We start from the raw sequence: 19,627 nt of genomic DNA, 5'->3' as shown, positions 1-19,627 counted from the left end.
TGCTCTCACCACCATTGGGAGAACACATGGGGAGCCAGCCACAGGTTGGGGGATGGGGTGCAGCATGCATAGTGCTGGAAGTGCCTGTGGGCAAGTGGGGAGATCCACAGGTAAGGTGTCCCCAGCAACTTGTGGGCAGACCTCCTGATGGAGTCCATGAGGCAGTTAGTAGGATCTGTGTCCCTTTGTTAAGTTCCATTCTGAGCTCTGGCTGCCACTCTCCCAGTGCACACCACCAGTCAGCTCAGGACTCAGTGCTCTGGGTAAGGAGAGAGAGAAATGGGCCTCGTTGACAGCATCCCACACAGTTGGGCAACCCAGACACTTATCCCCACACTCACTTTCCCCCATGAGAGAAATTACAAGCTATGAAGATCTTTCTCGGCACTGAGCTGTGCTGCCTTGGGAGATGGAGGATGTGGGTAAAATCACACTATTCCTCTCACCCTCTTCAGTGTGTCCAATCTCAGATTTTTCTGCTCGAGTGTTGTGCTTTAACTTCTCCACCTGACTTCTGGACTTTCACAAAGTCTTCTCTCATCCATGGATGATTGTTTAGTTAGTGTCCTTCATGGGCTCCCAGACCACGTCCAAGAGGGGCTGGAGCTGATTCATGGCCACTTTATGGTCCACAGTTGGGACCAAGTTCTGTATGTCTATTATCCAACACAGAGAGGGTATGACTCCTCATGGGTCCCTTGGCATATGATGCTGGTGACAGAACCAAAGACAAATGGGCTATAGCTGAGTCCTCAGACAAACAGCTGTTTTCAGGTCTGTATCTGGGACCATAGTTGATGAGTCAGCTTCCTGGGTACAGGTCTATTTTCTCACAATGGCTCTCTCCATTCTTCTACTGCATCAGGGTTTCACAATGTCCTACCTGGATCCCACAGCTCCCACAAAGGCACTTTTGTTCATGGATAGATGCCAAATTATCATAACTTTTGTCATAAACTACGACAAACTTAGTGGCTTAAGATAAAACATACATTCATAATCCAACAGTTTCTGTGAGTAATGAGTATGAGTATTGGAGCCAGCCCAGTGGCATAGCAGTTAAGTTCATGCACTCCGCTTCAGCGGCCTGGGGTTCACAGGTTCAGATCCCAGGCATAGACCTACGCACCGCTTATCAAGCCACGTTGTGGTGGTGTCCCATATAAAGTAGAGGAAGATGGGCATGGATGTTAGCCCAGGGCCAATCTTCCTCAGTAAAAAAAGAGGAGGATTGGCAACAGATGTTAGCTCAGGGCTAATCTTCCTCACAAAAAAAAATAAAGAGTATGGGTATGGCGTAGATGGGTTCTTTGTTTAGGCTTTCATAAGGCTGCAATCGAGGTATTGCCTGGGCTTCATTCTCATCTAGAGGCTTTACTGGGGAAGAATCTACTTCTAAACTCACTAGGTTACTGGGAGAATTTATTATTTGTAGCTGTAAAGCTAATGGTGGCTCACTTCTTCAAGACCAGAATGAGAATCTCATTTCATGAAAACCTCAGTCCTTCTTTTAAGGGTTTCCACTTGATTAAGTTGGGCCCACCCATGATAATCTCTCTCTGGATTAACTTCAAATCAACATATCTGCAAAATCTATTCACCTTTGCCATATAAAGTAACCTAATCAAGGAAGTGACAGGTTATTTTCTGTTGGTTAAAACCAAATCATAAGTCCTGCCCACACTCAAGAGGAGAGAACTGTACAAGTGTGTGACTAATTGGGGGTCATTTTAGGATATGTCTGCCAGTTTTAATGATTAAGATAGTATGGTACTTGTGCAGGAGTCAACATGCAGAAACAAATCCATACATATACAGACACATGAATAAAACAGGTCCATACAAATATGGATAAGTGAGGTGGCACTGCAGATGACTGCGGGTGGCACTAAATGATGCTGGGACAACTGATCACTTTTAAAAACTTAATCTGAAGAAGAATCAACTGCATATAAAATTACTTGGGAAAAAAGCAAAACTCATAGAAGAAAACAGTACAGTATCGTTAAGACCTTAGGTTAGGAAACAGGTTCTCAAAAATGATACAAACAGCACCGATAATAAAGTAAAAGGTTGATAAACTTAATTTCCTTAAAATGAAGAACTTCTTTTCCTGAATGGATGTCCGCAAGACAATAAAAAGCAGATCTTCCCAGGGCAAACTTGAACAGGATGGAGAAGATTAGGCTTTTGCTGTGCTTAGCATTGCTTACTCAATACCAGGCATTGGCTGGTTTTTGAGGGGTATTAACTTCAGAATATTTTGAAAAGAGACCAGGGGTGCGTACCTCTTTGAAGAGGAGAGAAGAGATGGCTATCAGAAGGAGAGGAAATCTGGGGAAATAACAATGATGTTTAAAGGAGAGTCAAAGGAGGTTTTTAGTGCCTGAGGTACAATAAAGAAATGAGTATCTATGACATGGAGTGAATAATGACTTATAATAGTATTCTCTGGGAACAATGCTGGGGTAAATTATGGAATATGTGCTAATCTTTAACCCTGAGGGAACTTTCTGTATCTTATTAATCTTTGTACTTCCAACTTCATGGAACATAGTATCAGCTTAATAAATATTTATTTCATAAATATTTATTGACTGCCTACTCTGTGCCCTTGTGCTAAAAAGTAGTAGTACACATGCTCTTCTAAAAAATCTTCAGTGCTTTCATATATCTTTTCTTACATTGGCTCAGGAAAAAAATCATAAAAATGAACAATTGGCAGAAAGCAACTTGCTGTTGTAATTTCACTAGGCCCAAGATGACGTTTCTACCTTGATGGATCAAAGAGAAGCTTCTCATTCCCTCCTCAGCTGTTTCCATTCCATGTTTCCCCCGGTAAATGGGCATCAGTCACATTCCAGGGTGGACTCTGGTGACCTCTATGGATTCTAGAATCACTGATCTCTGTTATCTGCCATAAGAGTCAACTGGAAACCCAGGTTTCTCTGCTTTGGAAAGAACTGACCACAGAAAATCAAAACCATTTCAGTCCAGTTTATGAATTGCGTTAGGAAAGCTGCAAATTGATCAGGGTGAACAGCTAAACGACCGCAGGGAGGGAAGAAAGAACCTCCAAGAAGCAGGCACCTGGAGCTGAGACTTCACACCCAAATTGGAGCTGGCCAGGTCCACGGGGGGGTGAGCATCTGTGTGTGTGGATGTATGCATGTGTGTGGGTATGTGTACACTGGCAGAGGGGGAGTATATAGAAAAAAAACCCCACTTTTTTCTCAGTCAAGAGTCCTAGAACTAATGGCAAATGTGATCTAGGCATGGACTTGGCCTGTCTGGGAAACTTTTCAGCCATGTGTTTTCAGAAATAGGAAGGGGCTTTTGCCTTCCATGAGGATGTGTTTTACCTCAGGCCTACAGAAACATGTGATGCATCTGAAAATGAAGACTCCATGGCCTCTCCCTTTCAATTTAGGATGAATGCACATTGGCTATGTGTTGATCTCCCGTGTGGGGCAGTGGAGCTGGAGCCTACAATTCCTCCTGCCACTGCTTCACCAGCTGTTTGTTCCCTGTGGAAGCTGGAAAACGAGAACTGTGGGGCTCTCTGGAGGCGCTTCTTGGGATGTGTCTCAGAACCTCACCAAAAGCCAGCTGAGTTACAGAATCAGGCCCCAGAATGTGACCCTGACAGCCCACCTCACTTTCACACCTGATGGGGACGTCCGGGCAGACCTCTGAGTTAGGCAGAGGGGCATGCTGAGCACAGGTGTGGGGAGCCTGTTTACATCAAGCTGGGGGAAAGCAGACGGATTTGCTAAAATGAGTTGTATTCTGGAGTTGTTCCTCTGTTTATCTTGCTCAGGAACCTACAGTGGTGGTTAAAGAAGTTATTCAACTCTTTGGATAGTCCATTTGAGCTATGTTCATAACTGCTAGGGTGATCTATTATGTTTTGTTCTCTTATCTGTTTGCTGTTTGTTTTTCTGCTTGTTTTTTTATTGAAACTTTATGTAAAAATTAATAGGCACTTAAATGTCACACATAATTCAATAATATTTCCCCAGGAAATGATGTAACTTGGCATTCATATTACTTAGAAAAATATTCTTGTGTTCTTTGATTGCTTCAGCTTAATCATTCTGATTCCTTTGTACTAAAATGCAAATTTGTTTAAAATTTTAAATGTTTCTGGGAAAGGGTCTCAAAATTGTCATTTCTATCCACCATCCTCAATATTGCTACAACAGAACACTACATCCTGCAAAAGAAATTCTAATTTAGTGAAAGGCGTAGTTTTCATGTGGGCTCAATGGAGTCTCCTTGTCAATCTTTTAAGTAAAAGTGGGACTTTCATGATGATCTTTTTATTCAGCAAATGCTAATTGATTGCTTATCATTAGGCAGCATTACTGAACAGGAGAGAAATATTATATAAGCCAACCAGTTTATTGGTTTGAAGACAGATATTATGTTAATAATTATAGAAACAAATTAATCACAGTTGTTGGGAGAACTTCCTGGGGAACTAAGTGATTTCTAAGCTGAGATTCAAAGATGAGTGGGAACTATAAGGATGCCAGGGAAAGGAAGAGAAGAGCATCCTGGGCAGAAGGGAAGGGATTCAGTGGCCCCTGGGGAAGGATCTTGGCATGTCTGAGGACCTGGGGAGTCCAGAGTGCAGACAGTACAGGGCAAGGGGCATTTCATGCGAATGGTGTTGACCTTAATGAAAGTGTGACGATTGTATAAGGGCAGCAAGATGCTGGTGAAGAATTATAAGGAGAGGGATACAATGATATTTGTGCTTTAGAAAGATCCTTTTGGTGGCAGGACATAGAATGGAGTGAAGTGGTTTGCCTCACTTCACTGGTGGCCATGATAGACCATGGCGGCCATGATAGACTATGGTACTTGGGCTAAGTAGGGAAAGGAGTTAAGAAGGATGCAGGAATTGAAGAAGGGAAAAGGAGGAGTCAGACATGGCTTCCGGGTTTCTGCCTTGAAGAAGTGAGAGAAAGACCTGAATGAAGAGCTGGAATCAGTGTGGTGGAGATGACAGTTCAGTTCTAGACTATCATCCAGAAGGCTCAATCCAGCAGGCTGAAGGGTGGAGGTCAAATGGGAAGATGGAGAAAGACACATTCTCAGAAGGAGGTCACCTGGAAAAGACATGAATAGAGATAATTCTGGAATGAAATGTAAAATGTATTTGTGCCCTCCCCTAACACCCCAGGGAATCTTACGGAATCCCTAGTAACATCTATTTGTTGTTGTTAGTGCCATCATGTTGATTCCAGCTTCTAGCGACCCTGTCTGGTCTTTTTGCGCCAAGTTCTCATCTTCTGGCACTGTATCAGACAGTGCTTTGCTGCTTTTCATAGGGCTTTCATGGCCCATTTTTTCAGAAGTGGGTGGCCAGATCCTTCTTCTTTGTCTAGACTGGAAGCTCCACTGAAACCTGCCCACCATGGGTGACCCTGATGGTATTTGAAATACCAGTGGCATAGCTTCCAGCATCCCAACAACACACAGCAGCCACAGTGTGACAACTAAGAAATGGGTGGTGGTGTTCCCTAACCAAGAAACGAACCTGGGCTGTAGTAGTGAGAGTGCCAAATCTTAACCACTAGACCACCATAACTGGCTAGTAACATCTATATTGCTCTCAAGTCCTTTATGCTTTGGTTTTGCTTTAGTAGGAGGGAGCAGAATGTCATAAAATAATTACTTCTGTTTGTTTCTACGTTGGCACAGCCTAAGTGCTGGTGTCATGAAAGGATAAGATAAATATAAAAATATTAAGTAAAACAAAGTACAGGGTTGATAAGCTAAAATTCATGCTATAACAAAATAAAAATATAAAATAGTTACACAAGTTTATGTATGAAAGCTTATGTATGGCTCTGTTATTATTGAAAAAACAAAATGCCTATGGATCTGTTGGAGGATTGAGTTTGTTATCTGTTACCCTTGATTTTAAACATGCAACATACAGATGGACTCAAGCAATAATAGCTCATTAAGTAATGGTCTGTCATGAAATAGATATGTATGTCTATCTCCTCTATAAATTAATATGTTTGTGTGTCTTTTACGGTGACCAGTAAAATGCCCTGCACAGCCATGGATACTATAAACATTAAGTTTAAGAACAACAGCATTTTTATCCTCTATCCAATTTGATATTGCTGTAGTTGTACATTTTTTCCAAGTCATTCATTTAACAAAATAAATTATAAATTATTTCCCTGAATTATTATTATTATTATTATTATTATTATTATTACTGTGATTTTGGTGAGGAAGTTTGGCCCTGAGCTAACATCTGTTGCCAATTCTCCTCTTTTTGCTGGAGGAAGATTGTCACTGAGCTAACATTTGTGCCAATCTTCCTCTATTTTGTATGTGGGATGCCATCACAGCATGGCTTACATGAGCAGTGCATAGGTCCGCACCTGGGATCCAAACCCATGAACCCTGGGCCACCAAAGCAGAGCGTGCGAACTTAACCATTATATCATTGGGCCAGACCTCCCTGAATTATTTTTTAACCCAAGCAAGTTGTCTTAATTTTGACAATCTTTTATTACAGGGGAGTATGTTGTCATGACTATATACTTTGAATTGAGTAGAAGAATGGGATACTTCACTATTCAAACATACATTCCCTGCATACTGACTGTGGTTTTATCCTGGGTCTCCTTTTGGATCAAAAAAGATGCTACACCAGCAAGAACAGCATTAGGTGAGTTTCAAAAAACTCTCCCACCATTTTGTGTAATTTTAATACAGAAGTATTCATAAAAATATCTTCAATGAAAGAGAGTTAAATGTTGTAATTGATCTAATTTGAGGGCTACTTGAACCATGCTTAGATTTTTTTCAAGTAGCCAAGTTACATTGTTCTTTCTGACAATAGAATTCCATGTGTGCCACTTAAATTAAGACAGGATTAAGGATTCAGAATAAATCAATTGTATCATATGATACTATGGTCTAAGGATAATGTATCATAAAAATGTAGTCATGTCCTGGAACCTGCCACACTCAAAAGTCTCACTGTGTCAGTGAAAGGAAACAGAACTTACCACACACCTTTGAGGACTGAAGACACAATATTGGTAAAATAGTCTCTCAATAAAAGAAGTTAACGCTTGTCTATATCAACTTTACCAACAAACAAGAAAATAGTAATTCCTTTTAGAATAATCTACACACTAAAGCTCAAAATCTTTTCATGAATTTTCCTCTGACACCCAAAGTCCTCTTAATAAAACATTAAATTTCAGTGGTTTTAGAATTGTGCAACATGTTTTATGTCAGTTTTTCTTTATGATAGAAATTTTGCCTAACTTTCAATATTGTGATTTGTGAAGATAGGTAATGTATATGACTGAATAAAGAGGTTGTTTTTCCCAAAAAATTTCTTTCAGAAAAGAGGAAGCTGTCTCAATTTAAAAATCCTTGCAAAATCTCTCATATTACATTGTGTTGTCTCTGTGTTTTTTTTTTATTCTTTGTTTGTTTGTTCAACAACAAAGTACTATTTGAACGAGATAAATTAGCCTGTAATATCCTCTACCAATACTAGTTTTGCATGCTAATAGAAAACACATGATAGAATTTGTAAGTCAGCAGGCAAAGATATAACACAAATTTAGTAACTATTCTTGGGGTTATGACCTCACAATTACAAATGTTGCATGTCATAGTGAGCATGACTTTAAAGATCAGATTCAAAACAATATAATATGTACTTATGTTTGTATAACTTGAGACTATGAAAGTCCTATCAAAGAGTAGCTGTTGTGGAATTAAGAGGACAGAGATACAAGATATACACAATGCTGGCAGCTAGATTTACAGCACAGAAGAGTGGAGAAATGTCATCAACACCAGGATATTTAGTTGAGACACCAGAAGAGCTGTGCCCAGAAGTAAAGGGGTACACTAGACTTCCTCTAAATAAAGCTTAAATCAAACCTTAACAAGATCAAGAACCACCAGTAAATTAACTGTGTATCATAATAAAACATTCAACATGCTGTTAAAAAAGATAACAGAGCCCAGACTCCTTGTAATGTATCATTCACAATGTTGAGTATACAATAAAATATTACCATACATTCTAAGAAGCAAGAAAATGTGACCCATGATCAAGGAAAAAAAGAGTCCATATAAAAAGACAACTGTGATTGTTGACTCAGCAGACATGGGCATTAAAGCAGCTATTATAATAATGTTCAAGGACTTAAAGGAAAATATGATGACAATGAATGAACAGACGGATAATCTCAGCAGATAAAGTGTATGAAAAAGGAAATTCTAGAATGAAATATATAATAGCTGAATTGAAAAATTCACTAAATGGGCTTAAGAGCAAATTGAAGAAGGCAGAAAAAAAGGTCATGTATAATTGAAGACTATCATGTGAAATTTATCTAATCTGAAGAAGAGAGGGATAAAAAGATTTAAAAAAATGAACAGAGCCTCAATGAACTGTGTGACAATATGAAGATGTATAACATAACTGTAACTTAGGTTCCAGAATGAGACAGAAAAAAAATGAAGTAAAAAAGTTTTGTGAAGAAATGAAGTTAAAATCCCCAAATTTAGTGAAAAATACCTATTTACAGATTCCATAGACATGTCACCATGGTCACCACAGTTTTTTAAAAGTTAAATTGGATATTTATTGCAAAATCTATTTTCATAAAAATGCACCTGACATCACTGTAGATGTTCCCAGTTTACACAGCATTTTTACATGTATCACCACTTTTCCACCTACAGTAGCCTGGTATTCTCTTTTCACTGTACTCATTAAAGAAATTGACTCAAAGAAGGTAAGTGACTTCACATGACTAAATGCTGAGAAGGCCCAGAGCAAGGCTGAGGGTTTTGACTTCCAGGTCAGTATCCTTTACACATGGCCCTGGCTGATCACCTTGAACAGGTACAGAGAGGAACTAAACAAGAACTGTGATGCTCCAGCAAAGGTGGGAACTAATGTGCATTCATCTGTCATGTCCACTTAATCCTGGACACGTAGTACTGCTAGGCAGATATTTTATTGTATTCCCTTTGAAGCACAGAGGTGGTGAGTCATTAAAGTCCAGATTCCTATGATTCTTGGGTTCCATGTCATTAACCTACCTGTCCAGCAACTCTAGCAGGTTCTGATTCTCCAGGAGCTCATCGAGGGGATAGTCAGCCCTAATTCATTTCATGTGATACCACTCTAGTCATTTCACTCTTCATGTTCCATAGACTCCATTCCTTTTCTTATTTGATTTTCCTTCTAAACTATCCTTCACAGATGTCTTTTTTCTAAATCTTTTCCACAGTCTTTGATTAAATCTTTAGTATTAACTCATGTATATGAAATAGTCAAAGTCAGACCAACACTCAGTATTATTAGTAAATAGTTAATCAGCTAACTAATGCATTCAGTGCAAACATTCATTGAAATGCCTAAAATGTGCGAGGCAAGATGCTAGGTGACCGACTAGCAAAGATGAGCAAGATACACTTTTGCTCTTAAATATCACATAATTAATTTAGGGATGCAGGCAGGCAAAGATTACCAAAACATCTGCAATTCACTGTGATAATGCAAAAAACAAGGTGAATAGAAGGTACAGGGATAGCACAGATGTGCATGTTATCGACTCTGCCTGGGGTGCTGTAAGCAAAGGCACCTCAGACAGAGTGGTGCTTCAGCTGGGTCTTGAAGAAAGGTAGGAGGTTACAAATTGCATAGGGAAGGAGAAGTAAGAAGGAAAAGAGTTTACCTGTGCAGAAGAAAAGTATGAGATGTGGAAGAGCACAGAATGTGTAGGGGGACTGTAAACTGTACTTTCATTAAAAGTATTTAAAAGACAAAATTTCAAACAGCAGAATTACTGAATAAACTGAAAGGTGTCAACTTAATTCAGGTATTTTAATTTTATTGTGAAGGCTTGGATAATAACTTTCATGGAAACGTGGCTTACAAAATTATATAGACATTAAAATTAAAAGTATTATTACATTTATGCAATGTCAAGAAAGAGTCACGTAAAAATAAGACATTGTGTTGGAGTGGGGGGATTCTGTGTGGCTCCTTTTACAACTCGGTACCTGTTTCCCATGCAGGCATCACCACAGTGCTGACCATGACCACACTCAGCACCATAGCCAGGAAGTCCCTGCCCCGTGTGTCCTATGTGACTGCCATGGACCTCTTCGTGACTGTGTGCTTCTTGTTTGTCTTTGCTGCTCTGATGGAGTATGCTACCCTCAACTATTATTCAAGTTGTAGAAAACCAACCACCACCAAGAAGAAAACATCGGTGAGTTGCAGTAGCAAAGATTTTCTGCGAACGTAGTGGGAGGATAGTTTGAGATAAATGATGCTTATTCCTAAGGATCTTATACAACACGATATAAATAACTAATTCAACAAAACTTGAAAGGAACAAGACAGGTATTCTGAAGGTATGAATGTGACCCTCAAGTACCTCTTCAGTTTCACCTACTGGTGACATGGATTGATATAATCATACCTTAAAGATTTTTGTTGATTAAGGGGTCGGCGATGCAGATTTGAATAGCAATTTTCTAATTTTTTTTTTTTTTTGCTTTTCTTGTAGTTATTACATCCAGATTCCTCAAGATGGATTCATGAGCGAATAAGCCTACAAGCTCCCTCCGTATGTATAGCATTCCAATGTGCAAATATTTCTGAGAACTCTTACTAAACTAAGAGTGAAAGATATGTTATTGTTTATTATGCATGTGTTGAATAACAATGAGTCATGCACATAATCCCTTCAAAAATGTGTTTACATTTTTTAAATATCCAACTTAGAAAATTTGGAAAATAAAGGAAGAATTAGTTATAATCCTTCTACCCAGGTATGAGTGTATAGCTTACGTATTTCTGTTTTGTAACTCAAAAATATGTTATGAATAAGTTTCTGTGTCATAAATATTATTTTGTAGGATCATTTTAATGATTGCATCATACATTCAGGATTGACGCACAGACAATCTTGTCTGGACACTAGGATAATCCACACATTTTCACTTTTATACATATTCTTATCACTACAGTTTTGTATTCACCTATAGCTACTTAATATATATTCCTAGAAGCAGAATGTCTGGGTCAGAGGACTTGCATGATCTTTGCCAAATCGTATTCCACCAGCTCTGTTAGCAGTGTGGGAACTTGTTACCACAGCAAGTGGGCTCGCCTCCTGGTGAGTTAAACAAGACTCTATACCAGTCGAAGTTGTCTCACAAAGTAAAGTGTATTTGCAGCAAATAGGAGGCCATGAGGAATCATTTCCAAAGTCACGGCATCCCCAAACAAAGGGAAGCAGGAACTTTTATTTTGGTTGAGGAATGAATATTCCAAATGGAGAGGTGGGTATTCGCTTGCACAGGCTCAGTTGGAGAACATGCTTCCCACATAATGAGGCCTAAGCTCCTGCTGGAGAGATCTTTGCATTAAAAATAAGGCAAAGGTCATGGGCTTAGCTCTTGTGCCTGAGGCTTGGTCAGTTTCAGGATGGTTGATGGTTACATCTCCTTAACATAAAAAAGGAAAAGAAACAACTGGCAAAAACAGTTAATTGCTTCCAAACCCACCTTTGAGTTTCTCAAGGCACCTACTAGGTGACAAAGTCACCTCTCAGAATTCTCCCTGCATTCGGTTTGATAGCCAAACAGACAATGGCTCCTGAAAACTGTTCCCATTGACATTTCTTTGATTATTGATCAAGTTTAATATTTTTCACTTGTTTACTTTTGATTTGTATTTCTGTTTTTGTGAATTACTTTTGATGTCTTTTAACTTTTATAAAAGTTTTTTATATACATAGCTTTTATTTTTATGTCTTCTAACTTTTTTAAAGTAGCAATCTGACAGTTTTTTGTGTTATATATTATGTATATTGCATGTTATACAACATAAAATTTATATAGTCACACAGAATATATTAGCGATATTATCCAGTTTTTGTTGTATAGTTTTTATTCCAGCTTTCATTGGCAACATTGTCAATGTCATTTCTTGTGCTTTTTTCCACATGCATTGTTTCAAGTCTCCTGTTGTCCAATCTATCAGCCTTTCCTTTTGTGGTCTCTGCTGCTTGCATTTGGGAAAGTCCTCTCTACCTAATGACCTAACTCCCCCTCAATTTCTTTTAAGCACTTACTCTGTTGCACACTATGTTCTAAGTGCTTTTGTGTATTAAATCATTTTACCCTTGCAACAGCCATTCTACAGATAAGGAAACTGAAGTATGGAGAAATTAAGCCCTATAAATATTGACCAAGGTTTGACAATTATTTTTTAAAAATTGTTACATTTAATAATTAATGCATCTGAACTTTTAGTACACAGCTTGAGGTTAGAATCTAACTTTACTTAAAAATTTGAGAAATGTGTCTTTAAATCGCTGATGTGAACTACCTCTTTTATCATATAACTTATTTATATAGTCCTTACTTGTATTCCTTTATACATATCAATTAACTAATTACACAGAGTATTTTATGCCTGCCCATACACCATAGGTGGTTTTCTAACTGCTAGTCAGCACCTTATATTTAGTGCATTTTAGTCCATTTTCATAAGGAGCTAAATTAGATAGCTGTTTGCATGGTTATTCTATACTCGGCAAGTGTGTATCAGTGCAGTTCTGACAGAAAGCAAGTGGTCAATGCACTTTTACAGCTGTGGGAAGCCACAGGGAACACAGATTTTGCAGGCAAATCCTTCCAAATAGCAACAGACTGAAAAGTAATGGGAAGGGGTGGGGGGTGGGGGTGCAGAATAACAGAGACAAGTCAGAAAGAATAGCCTGAGACCTGGAGAGCACATTAGCACACAGAGCCAGGGGGCTGGGAGCTGAGGAAGAAATATTGACACTTTTGGAGTAGAAATGATACTGCCAAAAGAAAGAAAGAATCTTTTAACAAAGAGAGAAAAAGAAATTTCCACAAAACTAGAAGAAATTTTTTTTAAAGTAATGACCTTGGAGAAAATACAGAGAAAAACAATTCACAACAGAAAGGGTGCCAGGCAAGGTGAGAAGACACAATCAGAGATCTTCAACAAGAGTTCAAAGAAACAGAGTTGTTCAAAGGCTGGATGATAATTGTCAATGTCTTCAACTCTATTCTGAAAGATCCACAGTGTTGGGCTAGTTAAGGGGCCGCTATCTCCAAGAAGGAGAAGCAGAAATGAGCAGCCTCGGACCAAGGAGGGCAGGAGCCAGGCTCTGCTAAGGATCACATGTGGAGGCTTTGGGCAAGTTGTGCGAACACCTGTGCCTCAGTTTCCTAACCCAAACAAAGCAAGGCTAATCCACCTTGCACATGCAGTAATGCCTGCCACCCAGGCACAGAAGTTTCAGGGAGGTCATGGGGCTGCATTATACACACAGGCAAAGCAGAAGTGAGTCAGCTTGGCTGAAGATGACTTTGGAGACTCATTAATTAACATCTCACTTTTAGGCACAGTTTGAAATTTGCATGACAAAGGAGAGGAATGCATTTAAAGAAGAACTTAAGCAATACAGTGAATGGCTGTTTAGAGCTCTTAACATCCTAAGTTTTATTTCAATATTGTAAAATGGAGTTAGTTTCATTTCGAAACAGTGAGCTATAAAGACATAAATAGAGCTCTCTTAATTATTGGATCAGGTTTATATGTGTTTCAATGATCATGGGTGTTTAGTTCCCTAAATGAAGAAGTGAAATGGAGGTTTCTCTTGCCCCCAGAAATCTTGCTGCTTCTTTGCCTGTGGCCTCCTCAAGCCACCCTTTATATCTCTAGTGAACCATCCCCATCCCTGCAGAGCCTTCTGATGCCCATCTTGAATGTGCATCTGCCTTTGGGTCTACCTGCCTGTAATGGCCAGTCTTCTCCTCTATGTGGTGGCACTACACAGGTATAAAGGATTGAAGAAATGAACAGATGAATATCTGCTTGAACACTGTTAAAACACACATGCAATTATTGAGTAATAAAGGTAGATTTCTCCAGTTAGGGCTTGTCAAAAAGATTCAGATTCCTCAAGTGCACTGCAGGAGAGGCAGGAATCTGCTTTTTTCATCAAACCTCTCTGGTGATTTTTACACCCACTCAGGTTTAAGAACCATTAACCTAAAAGAGATGTGTCCACATTAGAGCTATCGGGCCATCAAGACTTTCATTTTTGCCCATTGCCCAGAACTGTGGAGGAAGGTAGATGGCTGTACCATGATGCCCCTGACTGGCCATTGGCATGTTAGAGGAGGAAATGTTTAGCGAACACATGGTCCAGGACATCTCGCTTTACGTGGGTCCTCACATACAGACACTTCCCATTTAAAAGGATGACCCAAAAGGTTACCAGTAGTGACTTTGAGGGCTCTGCTCCTCTACCTGCTTCTCTCTGGTTTATGACTCCACACAGCTGTCAAAAAATAAAATCCAACTGGGTAAACATAAAGATCAAATGGCTTTATTCAATGATTCATGAATTGGGCAGCATCCCATCTAGCAAATAGAAAGGAGCTCCAAAGAGCTACAGAAATTGAAAAGCTTTTAAAGGAAGACAGGGAGCAGAAAAAAGAAAATTATTAACAAAGAATGCAGTGTTTCAGGCAAGGTTGCCTTCCTAAGGGGAACGGAAGGGCCTGTCGGGTGGATTATCTCACTAGTGCTGACCAGGTAATTGCGTGTTGACTGGTTAAAGGTCACGTTCCTGGGAAGCTGAAATTGCAGTTAGGTTAGGTATTAAGTCTTGGTTTGCTAGATATGGGCTTGGCACAAGTGACTCCATTTTGGGCCTGCTGTCTGCTTTTTCATAATTCCCCATTTTGATCAGACTTTCAGCCTAACTGAGAGATATGATCAAAATTTAAGGTATTAGTGCCACTCCCAGCTACCGCTCTGAAGTTGTCACAGCTTTTGTTAATCCTTTGTTTGGTATTCACAGGTCATGATGATTTTTGCTTAATTTCTGTGATATTCACATACCATAACTTCAGTTCACAATTTTTAAGTTGGTCATTCTCTTTGTTCCTTTTCTGATGTTCTATTCTTAGAGAGATCATTTTCTTGGTAGTTAGCAGCTGCAAACATGCATTTAAGACTTTTGAGAGGATACAATGCACCAGAGGGATTATTATGATTATAATAAGCAGGATAATTTCCAATGTTTGGAGTGCACATCAGAGCCAATGTCTCCAAGACCCAAACCAATCAAAATCATTACGTCAAAGAAAGACCTCGTTGAAGGAGTCACCTTTTTAAGACAAGTGGCTTGCTAAGGGATCTTATGTAACTGAGTTTTAACTTCCCCAGACATGTTAATCCAGGTGCAGCAAATGGTGCTGGCCACAGCACAGATGCCTCTATGTTCAGGTAAAAGATAATCAAGGGCTAGCCTATTACCAAGAACAACTTTGGCCGAGAGTCTAAGGAGATTTGTTAGGCAACCACTGCTTTAGCAGTAGATTCTGCAATACTTTCAAGAGTTAAGGAGAAGTTCCTGATCATGTTCTCATTTACAATTACCCTAACCAGGGAAGTATGGCCCTGCCAAAAGAAGTGAATCCCAAGTCGTGAAGGCCTCCTGGTAATTCCTTTCTAAGTCGATGTAAATCCAGGGGAGTCAATCAAAGAGGTATCTTAGATCATTTGTGGAAAGTTAGGGGCACAGTTAGGTAACCTAAGAGGCATTGTCCAGCTACACACCAGCTATCTAGGCCCAAGGAGAATGATAACCACCACAGACAAAGACAAGACCTGTCTGGCAAAAACCACTTCCACTAAGGTGGTATGGTTAATAGATCCATTTGCAGGGATTGCTGGGTTTACCCATTGAAGCCAGGGGTCAGTTAGGTTTTCAGTGCATTCAGGAAGTTAATCTCCTAACCAGAAATAAAGAGATCTTGTAGTTAGTTGGGGGCAGAACTGATGTAGATAATCATGGGAGCGTGGGGGGTCCAAGTGTACTAAGATTTGCATAGGTATTTGTGTTTAATTAGGCACATACAGTTATAATTGGAGAAATGTAAAAACAAGGCACAGGTTGTTCTGGCTGTCAAAGTTGAACTCAGTAAGAGACTTTTAGGGGAGGTTGATGGTAGTTTGCAGTGACATTGAGAATAGAAGAGAAATTGATCATAAGGAGGACCAGGGGTCTCTAGCATCAAGGATAGATTGGAAACTTTGATGACAAATCCAGCAGTCAGAAAGGTTGTCCCCTTAGCAATGGCCTGGGAGATACGGATGATGGCATTATCTTTCCAGGCCAGTGCCAAAGTAAAGGAAAGACAGAAAAGAAGAAAAAGTTTCATGTTAGTTAAAGTATGGAGTCTTGATCCAGAGTCTTGGATGGAAGCAGACTACGCCAATGTCAGCTACTTCTCTTCCTCATCAGTTTGATTGGGAGGTCTCCAGCATCTGCACAGGTTCATATGTCAGGTGGCAGCTTCCTAAGCTGTGAGATGTGTACCCAAGGCTCCATGCCTTCTAGTTTTGCAGCAGTGTCAGTGGTCAGGAACACTTGATAAGGTCCTTTCCAATGGGGCTTAAAGGCTGTTTTTCTCTGATGACACTTCCAGAATACCCAGTCACCAGGCTCCAGACAATGACCAACAGGATCCTTTGAATTGGAGTCTGAGAAGCTTCTTTAACCTATTGATGATAGGCTTTAGCATAAGACATTAAATATTTACAGTAGCTGGTCATACTAACATGACAATCAGCAGAAAGTTGTATTGTGATGGACATTGGTCTACTGGTGACTATCTCATGTGGAGAGAGTTTATGTTTCCCAAAGAGAGTTCTGCGAATAGTCAGCAAGGCCAGAGGCAACACCTTAGGCCAAGGGAGTCCAGTAGTTTCAGCAAGTTTAGAGCTTTTAAGTTTGAGGATCTCATTAGTTCTCTGGACCTTGCCTGATGATTGAGGGTGATAGAGACAGTGATAATTTCAGGAGGTTTACAAGGCTTTTATTAAGGCTTGTATGATTTTCCCAGTGAAGTGGGTGCCTCCATCACTGGAAATTATGAAAGGTATTCCCCAGGTGGGAAACATATTTTCTAACAGTTTCTTTGCCACTATAAGGGTATCAGCCTTGCAGCAGGGGAAGGCTTCAACCCATCCAGACAACATATGTACAATAACAAGAACATAGTGATAACCCATACTAGGTGGCAATTGAATGAAGTCCAGTTGCAGGTGTTCAGAGGGTAGACAGGGAAGAGGTTTGAGGCCTCTGGGAACAAAAATCATTTTTCCAGGATTATGGACCTGGCAGGTCAGACATTGAGGGTAAACTGCTTTTGCAGTTTTATAGATGTCTACTCACCAATGTTTATTTATAATTTGAATCGTCTTAAATGTACCATAATGGGTGAAGGAATGTAAAAACTAAAAAATGGGGTTCGCCAGGGAGCTGGGAAGAACCAAGTGGCCATCTTAGGTTTCTCAGAGCCCTGACTATTTAATGAATTTACAACCATTGTTTGCTCATCTTGTTTTCTCTGATTTGGGAGCAAACTGTTACCATGTCACAAGAACATCAGGATGACAAAAGTCTGGCAACAAGGGGTCATTTTTTTGCAGAAGCAGAATGGACTTCGCTCACACGTGCCACACCCTTTACAGATTCTCTTGCTGCCTTTGCATGAAAGTCAGTGAGGGCATTTTCCTGATACTCAGATTCAGTCCTTTTAGTGTGAGCCTCAATTTTGATGACAGAAATTTCAGAAGGTAAGAGAATAGCAGTAAAAATATTGCTTACTTGTTGTCCATTTTTTTTTTTTGTGAGGAAGATCGGCCCTGAGCTAACATCTGCCAATCCTCTTTTTTTTGCTGAGGAAGACTGGCCCTGGGCTAACAACCGTGCCCATCTTCCTCTACTTTATATGGGACGCCGCCACAGCATGGCTTGACAAGTGGAGAGTCAGTGCGTGCCCGGGAGCCGAAATGGCGAACCCAGCCCGCAGCAGCGGAGCATGCGCACTTTACCGCTTGCTCCACCGGGCCGGCCCCCTTGTTGTCCATTTTTGATTGGGGTCCCAGTGGAATAAGAAAATCCCTTTGTTTCCACAGCATCCCAAAATCATGGGCGACCCCAAAGGCATATTGGTTTTTAGTATAAATATTAACAATTTGCTCTTTGATAACTGGCATGCTCAGTTAAGGGCGTGGAGCTCTACTTGTTGGGCTGATTTGGCTTGTGGGAGATTTCCCTTCTCAAGTAGCTCATATTGGGTAGTAACAACATAACCAGCTTGGAAATTCCCTTTTTAATTTTTGACCCATAAATAAAAAAAAATTCAATAAAAAAAATTAGATCAGGATTAGCCAAAGGAGCATCTTGTAAATCAGGGAGTGGTGTCATGAAAGAGACGTTATTACTTTACAGTCATGGGGCTTGCCTTCATCAGGCAGGAGCAGAAATTTAATGGGATTAAGAATGTTACAATGTTTAAGATGCAGGTTAGGTGGTGAGAGCAGAAGGATCTGATAGGAGGTTAGTCTGCTTGCAGAGAAATGCTGAGTCAATTCAGAGTTAGGACGACTTTGGACAGCATTTCGAGTTTGCAAATAAATGTCATTTCCTAGGGTTAAATCCAGGGAGGCTTCAACCAACTTTGCAGCTGTGGCTATGGCCTTAAGACAGCAGGGATAGGCACGAGCAACTCAATCAAGTTGTATGCTATAATAGGCAACAGGTCTATGTATATTACCATGTTCTTTTGTGAGCATTCCTAGGGCTTGGTTATCTCTTCCATGCACAAATAAAGTAAAAGATTTTGAATAGTTAGGTAGCTCTGGGGCAGGCGATTCTTGCAGTGCTTGTTTTACGCTTATACAGGCCTGCTCATGTTTATCTTTCCAAGGAAAGGGCTCAGGGAATGAAATTTTAGTAAGTTCATAGAGATAGGAATGATACCAAGCAATGGGCTCGCTCTGCTCACCGTGATCAGAGCCAATCAGTCACGAGTTAGGGATCCAGAAACAAAGTTTTAATTTGATTAGCCAGCCTAACCGGGAAGACGGTAGACTAATGTCTCAAAAAAACATCTTCAAAGATTATAGAATCTTGAGGCAGTTATATAGGGAAAATGGGCAGTAAGGAGGGGGTTCAGAGGTGTTGGTCTCCAGGCGTGGTGGGCACCAGGCATCACATTGTTCCGTTCTTCTGTCAGCTGTGATGGATACCTTGTAGGTGTGTTCCCCGCCTGTGGTCAGCCTATTCCTGGAGAGAAACTCATAGAACAAAGTTTTAATTTATCAAGCTATTGGAGAGTACATACGTAAGCGGAGGCCATAAATCAGCAGAGCGTGAGAATTTTTTGGAGTACATGCAGAGCAGCGAGTAGTCACACAGAGGAGGGGCTGGGGCCATTTAGTGTAACAAGGTGGCCTCACTTATGCTAACTTACAGGAATACAACAGAGAAAAATTATAAACCCATAGTCTGCGATAGCCAGCCAGGCCTAGGAATCCACAAGCTGTCCCTTACTTGTGGGCCTAGGAAATTCTTGGATTATCTTAATCCTTTTCAGAGATCACTGGATTCCTTCAGCACTTAGATTATGACCTAGGTAATAAACAGTGTCCAAAGATAACTGTAATTTCTCCTTAGAAACTTTATGTTCTTTATTT

The 19,627-nt window shown here is 40.1% G+C and overlaps 1 protein-coding gene across 1 annotated transcript in view; it reads left to right on the top strand.

Moving 5' to 3' along the window:
• GABRG3 (gamma-aminobutyric acid type A receptor subunit gamma3) overlaps positions 1-19,627 on the top strand; it is a 634,800-nt gene that overhangs the window by 605,423 nt on the left and 9,750 nt on the right. The window contains exons 7-9 of the mRNA XM_058542243.1: positions 6,551-6,703; positions 10,096-10,292; positions 10,593-10,652. Coding sequence (XP_058398226.1) covers positions 6,551-6,703; positions 10,096-10,292; positions 10,593-10,652 — 410 coding nt within the window. The remainder of the gene's footprint in view (positions 1-6,550; positions 6,704-10,095; positions 10,293-10,592; positions 10,653-19,627) is intronic.

This window comes from Diceros bicornis, chromosome 5 (assembly GCF_020826845.1).
Source record: "Diceros bicornis minor isolate mBicDic1 chromosome 5, mDicBic1.mat.cur, whole genome shotgun sequence".
NCBI classification, from domain to species: Eukaryota; Metazoa; Chordata; class Mammalia; order Perissodactyla; family Rhinocerotidae; genus Diceros; species Diceros bicornis.
Note: the sequence above shows the minus strand (reverse complement) of the source record. Positions and strands in the feature narration are given on the sequence as shown.